This window comes from Ambystoma mexicanum, chromosome 2q (assembly GCF_040938575.1).
Source record: "Ambystoma mexicanum isolate Mex_15411 chromosome 2q, UKY_AmexF1_1, whole genome shotgun sequence".
Classification (NCBI taxonomy): Eukaryota; Metazoa; Chordata; class Amphibia; order Caudata; family Ambystomatidae; genus Ambystoma; species Ambystoma mexicanum.
Window position 1 is genome coordinate 4,453,172 of NC_090924.1, and position 14,407 is coordinate 4,467,578.

Sequence of the window (14,407 nt, forward strand, 5' to 3'; positions counted from 1 at the left end):
TCCCCAACAGCCTTATAGCTGCCACTGGGGTAAGGAACATCATGGTGTCTCTCTCTCTCTCTCTCTCTTCCTCCTCCATATCCCTACCAGGTCTCGCGTGCCTCCCTTTACCTTCTTGTGGGATCCAGCATGTCTCCGGTCCTTCCTGGGATGCGGTTCCTTGTTGGCTGCTTTCTCTGCTCTCCTCGTCTGCTTAGACAGCCCAGGTGCACATCCACGGTCCTCCATTCCTTCCGTTCTTGGCCTCGCTCTTGGTCCCGATAGTCCACCTTGTTGCGATCTCACCACTGCATCTTCCCTTCGGCCACACAGTGGGTCTGTTTGTGCCAGTCCCACAACAAACTCTCAGAGCCTGCCGCCAGCAACCTCTGCACAGCCTTTCTTCCAGCCCTTACTCAGCGTTTGAAACTCTGATTCTTAGCTGGCTCTTGGCTTCCCTGTGATCTGATTTTCTCTAGTCCCTCTTCCCTTTCCTTTTTATCTTCGGGACTATGCCCCGGCGCAGCATCAACACCTGCAGTCAATGTCTATTTTGCATTCCTCATGCTTCTGCTGAGCCACCTCAATGCAGTACTTAAGAGTTGGTAACTCTTCATGGTTGTTGTATTCTTCCTTGTCTCAGTATGTCCTGCAATATCCTATGTGCTACAGAAATACATGGGCTTACTGTCAATAAAATGGCTAGGTATGAAAGGGTGGCTAAGGAATGTTGCGGAGTGACGTGGCTCAACAGGCTGTACCCTCAGTGTTTGTCCTTGTCCCCAGAAGATGAGTGCTTCCCCATGAGGTCCTCCCGCCTTAAGCTACACCTAGGTGGACTACTGGGTAGCGGCCACACCTCCCTAACCTCAAGGGGAATGGCTCCCCCCTGGGGAGAAGTGACGACACCAGGTGAAACGTCACAGTACATAATCCCAAACACAAAAGAAAATACCCTTTCCCTAAAACAATCCCAACCAGTGAACGATTTCCAGAAGAGACAGAGTATTGCTCGGTACATTGACAAGGCATGGTCCTATGTATATATATAGCCACAATGAGACCTCTCTACAATCCATGCATGGGAACTGATTATAATATGCATGTCTCTTCTTTTCTTTGCTTCTCTTCCCTTTTTTCTGCTGTAGGGTACACTTGGTAATGAGGAACACAGGTTTTAGACAGGAACCAAAGCCATGTTAAAACTGAATGCATGAATTAAACTTGCAACATAGGGAGTCCATGTAATAAGATGTAGGTCGATAATATCTAACCCTTTTTCTAAACATGAATGTTGAATGATGACTTCTGAATATATATGTTGAATGTCCTCTGTACTGAATTACAGACACTAAACATATTAATCGTCTACTACTGACATTTTTGTGTGTATTCCCATCTTACTGGCTAGATATCTCTTGAAGAAGTCCTCACAGTACCAATGCATGCATGAAACTTGTCAGGCTTGATGGTTGTGACACAGATGTTAAACGCGTCGAATTATGGCAAAATGGGCTCCTTTCCTGATCAATCTTGTTCTCTTGCGTCAAAGCCTGAATCTTACCAGACAGGACCCTAGCCTCCAAAGGAATAACTACTTTATTGTGAATGGTTTCATAAACAAGTCGGGGTCTGCAAATTCTTATTTTTGCATCAAAAGCGAGTTTAAGTCATGAATTAATACATTCCTACACCGATTCTTATGGACATATGCCCGGAGAGTGCCATGAACAGGGGCATTGAGGGTAGGCTGGCCAAAAAGGTGATTATTCCAGTTCCTACGTCTTTGCGATAGAGCAGTACCTATATGAGTATATTTTTAATGAAAAAGCCTTTGTGTGAGTACAGGTCCATTTTTAGCATTCAAGAGATTATTGTCCTTTGAACTTGCATCCTTGGATCGGAACGATGCATACATGCAAGTTTGAATTCTCCTGACACACCAGGTTGTCATGGGATTATTTACAAATAGGTCATCATTTCCAGTTTGCATGGTCCCATTTGGTCTGGCATCTGCTCCTCAAGCCTAACCATGCTCATGGCTCCACTGGTATGTACACTACATATGCTAGGGATTTACATTTTCCCATGCATGGAATTCTGGCTTCTCATTGCATCTTCCCTTTTTAAGGCGGAGTTAATCAGGGGATGTTAACGTTAATCAGTTATGCAGCCATATTTAGAAATATGGCTTCTTCTTGAACTGAACAAAAGCCATCCAGCTCTCGCTGAGAACCTGACTTTCGTCAGAGCACATATATAGATTAAAAATACCTCTCACACAGTTGACCAGATTGGAAAGCTCCATCTGAGGCTGTTTTTGCTGTTTCTCAAGGAGACTGCCTCAGTCATGAAACGGCTGAGGGTGAAGTGGGAAATGGCAACTTTCACACGGTTGGTCCTGAAGGACCACCCCAATTAAAAACCCTTTTGGGCTATCTTTTTAGGCATTTGTCCTCCTACTCCCAAATGTATAACTCCTTGGTCCACCTGTCAACATCCCACAAATGTCTCATGGTATTTCCCTAGCTCCTCCTCCACCAATCAAAGTTTGACATCTTGGGGAGCGACCTTGTAAATGCTTTCTGTTCACTAGAGGTGGTCCATCAATATAGCGAGACCTGATAACTATGCAAAGTCTTTCCTGGCCTTTTCTCACCTTTTACGGGATTAGATGGTGTTGGAGAGAACTGAAAATTGGGTAACCAGATCACACGTGAATCATCAGGAGGTACGAGATGTCTCCCCTTGGTTTATTTAACATACAATATTTATTGTTGGGTAGAGCACATTATCAAATCCCTATTAGCAATGTATCATCCGGGGGTAGGAAAATGTGTAAGCAAACTGCCCAAGCTATTCCTTCCATTTGTTTGCTGGTCCACTATCAACTTTGGCCTAATGTGTTTCACCACCTCTGCTCAATCTTGGGCCCTCTTAGTGGATGTATTTGCCTGCAAGGCAGATGCATTTCTTCATTCATTTTACATCTAATGGACCACATGGGTTAGAGGCGGGATGTCTTCTTCTTCCATTGACCTTCAGGCTTTCTTTCTGCTTCTCCAACACCTCTGATACAGAGGGTACTTCCGAAGATTGAGTTGAAATGGTAGAGATTCTCTTTGTGATTCCAAAACGTTTGAATATCTCTTGCTTTCACCTTATTTTTCCCCTGGCTAAGGGGGATTGCTTTCCATTGTTCCTGTATCAATAGCCCTTGCGGTTACACCATCTGTTCCTCTGAGTTCTCAGCTGTCCTGTATAATGAGAAGTTAGGGCTACAAAAAAGAGAATGTTTCAAAGAGGTTGCCCTTTGCACCCAAGGCCAAGAAACATGCTATTGTGCATGTTTATCAAAGACATTGTAACATTTTTCACATTCGTGTACAGAGAAGGGTACCATCAGGGCATTGGAGATGTATCCTTTTTTATCCTAGATTTTTTGCACAATTGGTGTTTGCTACATCTCTGGTTGTAAACCCAAAGAGGCCAATGAGTTGCAATCAAGGCCTTCCATAACAACTGGGATTGCTTTGCTCATGTTGAATCCTTACCATCCAAGCTGTTGAAGAGCTTCAAGTTTCATTGCTTACTGGTGCATACTTTTTTCCCTTCTTGGGACTTGCCCCTTCTTCCTAAAGTTTTTCCAGAATTCTCGGTTTGAGGCCTCTGTTTGAGATTCCCCTCGATTTTCGGTGGGAGACTACCAATTCTCCCTCAGGTGACCAGTGGTACTCTCCCAATGAAATCTGATGTTTTATCACTTATTGGCAAAGCACAGCAGGTTTCCTACCAGTCAAAGGCAAAGTTCCCAACATTTGGATCTCTAATTGAAGGGGTTAGGCCTTGCCACTCTAAACTTGGCAGGTGGATTAAGCTAACCCCCTCCTATGACTCTTCAGATAACTCTATTTCCTTTTTCAGGAAGGGTTGATGAACAAGGGCTGCTACTTCATGGGCTGAGGGCTTTCCTCCCTGCAAGAAATGTATAATGCTGCCACATGGACTACATGTGATACCTCTGAACACCACTATGACCTGATGAAGGTTTGTATAGTATCTTCTGTAGTTGGCGCTACTTTACTTTCTTCCATTTATCACTTACTGCTTTATATTTTAGTAGATCAATAAATTACAAAGGCATGCAGTCTTGTTGATTTCTTACTCTGGATGATGCTTGGTTAGATACTCAAGTAAATAAGGACTATGATAAGAAGATGCATGAGGAGGTAGTTACCTATTACTCATCAGTAATCTTACCAATAGCCCAGTTCTCCCCTGTCCAAATCCTACATTCCATTTCTCCTGACTTCAACGATATTGGCTTTTTATTGACAGTTGCATGGGGAAGGAAGGGGGCTATGGGCCCAGGTGGGCAGAGCCCGTAGTATGGTGAGGATGGGAATAGAAAACTGATTGTGTTGTCTTAATCTCTCTAGTTATTCTTCTACGTAAAGTTGAAAATTCTTGTAGGCAGAGACGTTCTTGGTAACACATGGCTCAAGTAAGTAAGGACTTGGATGAGTAAGACCTGGATTCAAAGTAATGAAAATCAATGGGGTGTAATCAGTCATTAAGTAGCACACAGAGCAATGCCAATGAAAACCATGAACAAATATGAACTCCTCTTGCTGTATCACGAAGGTGTAGATAGGGATTCTTAAAGTTGTAACCAAAAGTCAAAGACAGCTTACCACTCAAGGCAGATTGATGATTTCACCCTTGTTCTCGCCAACGCCTTTTTCAAGTAATCAATCTGTTAATGAAACCCAGAAAAGAAAAAGTATGGTAAGTTATTAATGACAAATACGTTCTCTGAAAATGTGTGATCATTCAATTTAGAGCATGGTTAGTATGCTAGCTATCGAACTCACCACGCCCAGCCCCATTGCACACTTCCCACCATCTATTAAGAACAAGCACAGCAAATACATTGGTTTGAGCTTGCTAACATTCTACCAAGAGTGTTCTACAAACAATATCTCTTATTGATAGAGAGGAGCATTTTAGTTGGCTCATTTTCTGGGAATGCCAATAAAGAGAAATGTTATCCCTTTCTCAGGGAACTGTTAATTATGAGGCACAACAGTAACTTTTCTATTGTCTGCATCTTTGCGATCACTTGGAAATTGCAGTTTCTTTTGATTATTAGTTGTTCACCTTGCGACTCTGCTGTGGTTCGGTTCCAGAATGATCATCTCTAGTTACCATCTGCTCTACTATTGCTGGACTGTCCTCAAATTTGACATCATAGATCATGGTGTGCCATCAGAAAAGCTATCACTTGTAGCATGATTGGATGGTCTGGCCATCACTGGTTTAATTTCTGGCAATGAGAGTCCAGCAGGTTGGATACAATCCTTTACTTCTCCATTTAGTCCTGTCTCCATTGTTTAGACTACATGTTCTTTCTTTGCCATCAGCTCCACTTCCACATGTATGCCAATAATAGCAAGGTGTCAAATTGTGTTGATCGATATAGTTATCAAATTGTTATCCTGTTAGAGATTGATGACTAGAGGAGCAGTGATTGTCTAAATCTCAATATGCTTAAAATGTGGGATACTTTTCTTGGGTCTAGTCCAGCATACTTCAGTAGGGCCTTGAGTCCCCCTTACCCTCGACCCCCTGTCTTGGAATAAGGGGTACAAGCTGTTTTCCCAATAGTGATTCCTGATGCCAACCTTTCACAAAAGTTTCAGATTAAAACTAAATTGAGGTCTGGATTGGTATTAGATAAACTATGCTCTGGTGCAAATGAAATTAGCATTAGGGCAAAAATCTGCCCCAGTGCTATTCATTTACCCTGGTGTAAAAATGCATTGACAGAATATGTTCTTTGCACTAGGACTACTTGTATTTGCACCAATGCACAAGGTAATTCCCAGGAAAAGCAGCCAGTGCAATAGGAAAAAGTACCATGTATATCTATTGAATCTGTGACCTTTAAAGAAAAAATCAAAATTGATTCTGGGAGCATATCAGCATTTAGGTAGGTAAGGACTTCCAAGCTACGCCATAAATATTATTAAAAGCCATTTAACAAACATTCAGACCATTAAATGGAACAAGAACATATTCATGAGTATTTTCATAAGGAAAAAGTATCAACTGAAGCATAATCTCCATTATATAAAAGCATTAGCAAAATAAGTAGAGTTCACCTTTTACAACAAAATGTGCTTGTGCCAAACTAATTCAGGAAAATGATTCCTATTTGCGAATTTATAAAAGTGGATCTTTTGAGACTCTCCCTTGCTGTTGTACTGCAGGGTATTATGATGGGTGGAATCCTGGGTTGAATCTCATTTCGGGTTGCTTGGTTTTGATTTTATTCTTGCCTCTAATCCAAACCCTTGAATCTCAGTTGGACCTGCAAGTTGACTCGTCAAGTTCATTCAGCCAATCTGAGGCCGTGAATTTCCTCAAGGATGTTTCATTGGTTGTCTGGATGTATTTGGCTTGCATTTTCTGGTTCTATTACAGTTTTCAGTTCATATCACATGCACGAATAAGGCAGGGAATGGCATTCTCATAGCACTAGGAAGCAAATGAGCCCCCGGACTTTGGTTCTCGCGAGAATTTATTGTGAATGTAAGCAGCATTCCACTGAGAAGGGCTTTCATTGAAAAAAAAATATCTGCAGATTTCCATTTCTGGAAAGCCTACATTACTACAATTGTTGATATATAAACGATTCTGCTGCCGTGGGCACCACGTTGGGCACCACATTTTTCAAAAACTAGAGGATGGATTCACACCAAATCACCACATGTTCTTTGTGGCAAACTTGCTTTTGAATTTGAAGTAAATCCATCCAGTGGTTTATGCTATGTATTTTTGCGTATGGAAAAACTATGCAAAAGGTGAAAAACAAACCGAAGTGAGGGTCCCCACAGCTTCGAGACTGTGACTTACTTCCAAGGATTTTGTCCCCATTTCACCTGCAAGCCTGCTTCCCGCCCAAAGAACAACTCTCCTTGCCAGCTCCACTCCGGATATCTTTCCACATTCTTTCCCTTCCCCACCATCCGACTCTCCCTCAACCCACCCTCCCTAGCCCGTGAATGGTGCTGCTGGGCAACACCTGGCCCAGAAAAGCCCAGAAAAGCAGCACCATTACTAACCCACAGGGTGAAAAGAAGCACTTGGCAAAAGCGAGGGACCCCACAGAGGAGAGACCTTGAGGCAAGCCAAATGCTTACTTCCAAGGACTTTGACCCCTTTTGCCAGCACACCCCTCCTTGCATGAAGAACATCCCTCCTTGCCCGCTCTGGCTTCCTATCGTCATTCCCTCCCCTAACCTCCTCATGACACTCCCTCTGCCCACCTTCGCTAGCTCGTGATTGGTCACCTGGCCTGGGACAACACATGTAAAGGACCCTACTGGGCAGGATTGCCCGGGGAAGAGCAGAGGCTAATGGTGATCTCCTGTTTACCTGTTCCCCCGGTACCCTAACCCTGCAGCAGCTTTTGTCTAGTGACTATACCTACAACCCATGTAAGGGACAACTGTGTTTTTCTCTCATTTGTTGTCAACATTGTATTGGTGCCACCGCTCATACACCTTTAGGCCCCAATTTTGCTGCATTACAACACCACGAATACCTAGCACAATAACCAGATGCTCAAACCTAGTCTCAGATCGCAGCTGAGCCTGTCTAATCATAACTGTCTGCATACCAGCAAATAGCGGGCCATCCTACCATAACTCTGTGTGGACGACTTCACCCCAGTCTGCCTGTACATCGAAAACACAAGTAGGGCATGGTACTATAACCTATCTGCATACCCAGCCCATAACTGAGCTGTTTAATTATAACTGTCTGCATACCAGAACATAGCCGGGATCTTTCCATAAATCTGCTTGCAGTGAGAAGAGAGGTGGACTATCTCACTATAATTTGTGCACCTACCACACAGCTGGGCTGTTATACTATAACTCGACTGCACACCTACCTGTTCTATTATAGTCTGCAGGCTGTCCAATCATAACTCTGCGGACACCGAGCACATAGCTGGACTATTCCATTATAATTACTCTGCACAACTAGCACACAGCTTGCCTGCTTACATTATTTTCTGTCGACATACTCATAGCCGGGCAGTTACACTGTAACCTGTCTTTATACCCAGCACACAGCTACTAAACTGGATCTTTTACAATCTGGCTGCACTCCAAGCACATAGCTTGGATGTTATACTGTAACCTGTCTGCATAACTGGCACACAGCTCGGCTGTTATGCCATAACCTGTCTGCATACTCAGCACATAGCTGGGCTGTCTCTATTATAATCGGTCTGCACACATAGCACATAGCTGGGCGGATTTACTATAGCCTAGCTACACAGCCAGCACATAGCTGGTCTGTTTCTATTATAACCTGTCTGCATACCCAGAATTTAGCTGGGCTGTTCTGCTATAATCTGTCTCCACAACCAGCACATAGCTGTGTTGTTACAACTTAAACTACCGGCATATCTCGCTCTTAACAGGACTATTCTGTTAGAACCTGTTTGCATACCTGGGTCATAGCATAGCTGGGATGTTATGCCATATCCTGTCTATATAACTCGTTTTTAACCGGACTGATGCACTTAAACCTTGCACATAGTTAAGGAGTTCTATTTTATTCTATCTATATACTGACCACATACCTGGGTTACCTACAATAACTGCCTGTACACTTAGTACTTAACTAGGCTATCCATCATAGCCATCTGCACAGCCAGCACATAGCTGGAATGGTGCATTATAAATATACTGCCTACCTAGTACATATCTGAGCTGCTTCAATATAATCAGTATGCTTACTCAACACATAGCCAGGCTGTTCCAATATAAACGATTGTAGCAAATTAGCACATAGCCAGCCAGGCTATTTATCATAGTGGTCTGCATACCTGAGCACACAAGTGGCTTATCAATAATAATGTTAACATACCAAGCACATAGCTAGATGGTACAGTTTATTATTTGTCTGCTCACCTAGCACCTAGTTGGCCTATTTATCATGTCCGACGGTATATCTAGCACATAGCCGGGCTATTTATAATACTGTGCACATATCAAGCAAATAACTGGGCAATCTATCATACCTGTCTGTATACTTACCACATAGCTGAGCCACCTATAATAATAGTATACATATCTAGCACAACACTGAGCTGCTATCACAACTCTCTACACACCTAGCACATACCTGGACTACGCCATAATATCTGAATGCATACCTAAGTGCACAGCTAGGGTCTTCACCTATAACAACACCTAGCACACAACAGGCTATTTCACCAGAATTGTATATGGACACCTAACACAGACGACCTACATAGTATAACAATTCCCATGATCCATGAAACCTCTGGGGAACATTATAACGATTGGTATACCAAGCATGTAGCTGATGTACACCTCCATACCAATTCAAACAGTTCACAAGCGCTAGAATGAGGTAAATCCTATATATACATATATATATATATATATATATATATATATATATATATATATATATATATATATATATATATATATATATATATATTCAGTGAAACAACTTTGTTAAAAGGGACGTTATGGTTAAGTTGCGCTACTAAAAACCTATCAAATTCAGTAAAAAAACGTTGTTAAAGGGACGTTATGGTTCAAAGTAAAACCGAAAACCCCCTGAAATTCGTCAGTTATGGTAAGATAAGCAACCATAACTCGCACCACCGTGCACTGCTAACACTAACACCCAGGACATCAAAGATGACATCACAAATGTCATTGATGACATCACTGATGACATCACATGTGCATTTACTTTTCATGAAAACTCTGTAGGAGGGATTCTTATAATGTTGACCAAAAAGTGTGAAGGATCATTTGAATAAATATCATGAGCTAATTAGTGCATTAAGCAATGCATTGATATAAATAGCATTCTATTATGAAGTTCTATCCAGTATACTAAGCACCTCATGCAGAAACTTAGGCAGTGTGTGCAGTATACATGATGAAGGTGCAATATTCATAATCTTGCCATGTAGAATAATGAAATGATAACTGCTTTCTTATTAGAGTTTTGCGTACTGTGAAACATGTAATAAGTAGCTAATAAAACCCACTTAATACATAATTACCCTTAATACAGACAAAACACAAAGAGACAACAACACATACAAATATGAGTGTATACAGAGACAGAGAATTAAGGAAAAAAGCAGAAGTATTAGCAGAAAGAGTTCATAACCTAACTGATTATCTTCATGCACAGAAAGGATTGCTCTCTTTCAAGCCTGTGTCTTCCGCTATGTATATGTTTCATATGATATGACTTGACCCTAAGTCTACAAATATAGTACCTTTTCAATTTTTACTTCCTGACTGTTACTGAAGAAAACTATGTGGCTTAGATATGTCAGTAAAGGAAAAAAAGGGAGAGCAAGCCATGTGATGTCATCAGTGATGTCATCAATGACATTTGTGATGTCATCTTTGATGTCCTGGGTGTTAGTGTTAGCAGTGCATGGTGGCGCGAATTTTGGTTGCTTATCTTACCATAACTGCCGAATTTCAGGGATTTTTCGGTTTTACTTTGAACCATAACATCCCTTTAACAAAGTTTTTTTACTGAATTTGATAGGTTTTTAGTAGCGCAACTTAACCATAACGTGCCTTTTAACAAAGTTTTTTCACTGAATTTCATAGGTTTTTAGTAGCGCAACTTAACCATAACATCCCTTTTAACAAAGTTTTTTCACTGAATTTCATAGGTTTTTAGTAGCGCAACTGAACCACACCGTCCCTTTTAAGAACGTTTTTTAACTGAATTTCATATGTTTTTAGTAGCACAACTTAACCATAATATCCCTGACTTTATATACATGTAACATAGAACATACTGAACCCCTAGCTAGTGATTTCGATGTCCGCGGACTACCGCCATGTCCGCGGACATATCGAAAATTTGAGTGTGGTGAATGTAAATATAAATAGTGTGCCCCTTCTCCCCTTTGAGGTTGGCTCTGAAAAGAGACGTTTTTTGGGGGTTTTTTTTGCAGATGCTTGACAGACACCTGTTATTTTGTATATTATATATTTTTTTCTTACTTTACTCCTAAAATCTTCACATAACCTTCTCCAAAGCAACCCTTACATTCCAAAACAGAATGGCATTTCCCATAAAAGATAAGGAAATGCCATCTTCTTTAAAATAAACAGCATTCCTGGAATCAATATTCTCATTATTACAGAAGAACATACCAGCTCTAAGCATGAAGGCACACATGCCTCGATTGATTACACACCTAGAATTGTTTTGCTGAGGACAAAAAACTGAACTATTGTCCCATATTGCCCTAGGTACTAATCCAGAAAAAATTACTTTGGAATTTGGAAGGATGTTCATTAATGCTTGAACCAAGTGTTCCAAATCTGCCAACAAAGTATGGGCACTGACATAGCCCAAACGGAAAACACCATAGTGCAAAACTACCACATGGGGACTGTTGATCCTGCCCATATATTCACAAACCTGTACAATTCCATGTACGTTGCAATCAGGCACAGTGCTCCACACGACATCCACTCCTTTAACATCAAAAATCTTTGCAACATGCCTGCATTGAGCATACTGTTGTAAACCATGCACAAACATATCTCCGAGCACCAACACCCTGACTTTCTCCACTTCTGCCATCTTCACTACACACAGCCTCTTTGAACACAAATCCACAACCTCAACATCTGATTGGCTGATCCCCACAGTCTTCTTTCCATGCTGGATTTGCTGGAAAACCCCGGATGTAGCACGCCCTGTCCACAGACCGCATAACTCTTAGACACCCCTTCTACCATTTCAACTTCATTCTCTGTGCCATTCCCTCATAGGATACAGCTAAGCAGGCACACAATACGGAGAACGTCCTCAGAACACCCCCATTTTGTTTATTTTCGAACATTTCAGGACACTGCGAGTGTTCTTAGAACACATTCAACTTGCCAGCGAACAATACGGACAACGTCCTCAGAACACCCCCATTTTCTTTATGTACGAACATTTCAGGACACCGCGAGTGTTCTTAGAACACTTTCAGCTTGACAACGAACAATACAGACAACGTCTTGAGGACACCCCCTGCGAACATTCCAGGACCCCATGAGTCTTCTTAGAACACTTTCAACTTGACACCGAATCCATTCTGTTTATTTACGAACATTTCAGAACAGCCGTGTGTTATGACCGGCTCTTGGTCATAGGGTTCACTCCAAGGGACACTCAGGATACAAAGGCCAGGTACACTAAGTGGTTACTTTATTAGGGTTCTTCTGTTACAAGGATCAGATGTCATCATAGTTATTAGGAGATAAAGAGGAAAGGGACAGGAGCCCACTGGCTCCAACCACCCAGGCTCACGTAATCTAACTGCCTGGGTTAGAACCCATTCAACTCCAAACATTCTAATCTCACACTCCAGACTCACAGCCTACATTCTGATGGTGACATCAATCCTGGCTCAGCACACATGCAAGTATAAGAGCCAACCCTAACACCGTGTTGTCCGCAGAAAAATCGAACACAACAAAAGTGTCTAGCACATAAAAAAAACAGAACATTGAACCTATCTCATACTCCCCCACCCTCCCCAAACACTCTTACACACCAACACACTCCACTGAATACAATTTTTAATCCAAGTTTCACTGCGCTGTCCACGGTCGTCCGCGAATGCAAGATGGTGGGCGCCACAGAAAATCTGACGCGCTTCACGCACCACGCTGTCCAATCAGCGAACACGTCAGATGTCCGCGGACATCGCGCAAGCCTCTTGGCCAATCAGGGTACTGTCCGTGGAGCGAACCGGGAAGTCCGTCCGCGAAGCGAACCGAGATATAACTAATTTTTTTGCCTTACATTTTGGTCATTTTAAAAAAAACTACTGGACGGATTTACACCAAATTTGCAAAAGCACGCTTTCGGGACCAAGCCCCCGCTCCTTCTGCAAATTTGGTGTAAATCCATCCAGCGGTTTGGGCTGTAGGCGTGCCACATTTTTTTCCCATTATGTCTATGGGAAAAAACAAAAGTTTTGGGACCCCCCCTATAACTTTGCCCCCCCGGACCAAACCTCTCCAAACTTTGCAAAACGATTCAGAGTGGGCAATATACTCTTTTTGCAAAGTTTGGTGAGGATACGTCCAGAGGGAGCGAAGTTATAAGCCACCCAAAAAATGCTCTTCCTATGGAAACACCAACTTAACCATAACTACATGGACGCTACCGCGTCCATGTAATATATATATGTATTTATATTACACAGCCACGGTAGTGGCTGTGTAGTTATGGTTAAGTTGCTGTTTCCATATGAAGTGCCCTTTTTAGGTGGCTTATAACGTCGCTCTTCCTCGACCAATCCTCACCAAACTTTGCAAAAAAAGTATATGGGTCACTCTGATTTTGCAAAGTTTGGTGAGGTTTAGTCCAGGGGGGGGCAAACTTATAGTGGGGGTCCCAAAACTTTTTTTTCCATAGACTGAATGGGGAAAAAACTTTGCTCACGCCTACAGGCCAAACCGCAGGATGGATTTTCACCAAATTTGGACCAGGAGCAGCGGCTTGGTCCCGAAAGCGTGCTTTTGCAAATTTGGTGAAAATCCGTCCAGTAGGTATTTTTTAAATGACCAAAAAGTAGTTCACAAAAAATTAGTGATATCTATGTTCGGTCCGCGGACACATTTTCCTGTTTGCTCCGCGGACAGTGTCCTGATTGGCCAACCGGCTTGCGTCATGTCCGCGGACATGCAATGTGTTCGTTGATTGGACGGTGAAGAGCGTGAAGCGCGTCAGATTTTCGAAAACACCCGCCATTTTGGATTTGCAGACGTCCGCAGACAGCGCGGTGAAACTTGGTGGAAAATACTATTTAGTAGAGTGTGTTGGTGTGTAAAAGTGTTTGGGGATGCTGGGGGAGTAAGAGATGGGTTAAATGTTGTATTTATTTAGGTGGTAGACCCCCCTGTTGTGTTCGCTCTGTCTGCAGACAACGCGGATGTTCTGAAATGTTCAAAATAAACAAAATGGGGGTGTTCTGAGGACACCACGCCTGTACGTATTGTTCGCAAGCAAGTTGAAAGTGTTCTAAGAACACTGGCGGTGTCCTGAAATGTTAGAAAATAAACAAAATGGGTGTGTTCTGAGGACGGTAAGCCTGTTTGTTTTGTTCGCAAGCAAGTTGAATCTGTTCTAAGAACACATCATGTGTCCTGGGATATTCGTCAATTAATAAAATGGGAGTGTCCTGAGGACGGTATGCCTGTCCATTCTGTTCGCAAGCAAGTTCAAATTGTTCTAAGAACACATGTTCGCAAGCACGTTCAAAGTGTTCTTAGAACACATTATGTGTCCTGGGATGTTCGTAAATAAACAAAATGAGGGTGTC

At 42.3% G+C, this 14,407-nt stretch overlaps 1 protein-coding gene across 1 annotated transcript in view; it reads right to left on the reverse strand.

Annotated features, from left to right (window-relative positions):
• Positions 1-14,407, reverse strand: part of RGS11 (regulator of G protein signaling 11) — a 4,320,935-nt gene that overhangs the window by 1,426,753 nt on the left and 2,879,775 nt on the right. Inside the window, exon 11 of the mRNA XM_069646770.1 lies at positions 4,674-4,735. Coding sequence (XP_069502871.1) covers positions 4,674-4,735 — 62 coding nt within the window. The remainder of the gene's footprint in view (positions 1-4,673; positions 4,736-14,407) is intronic.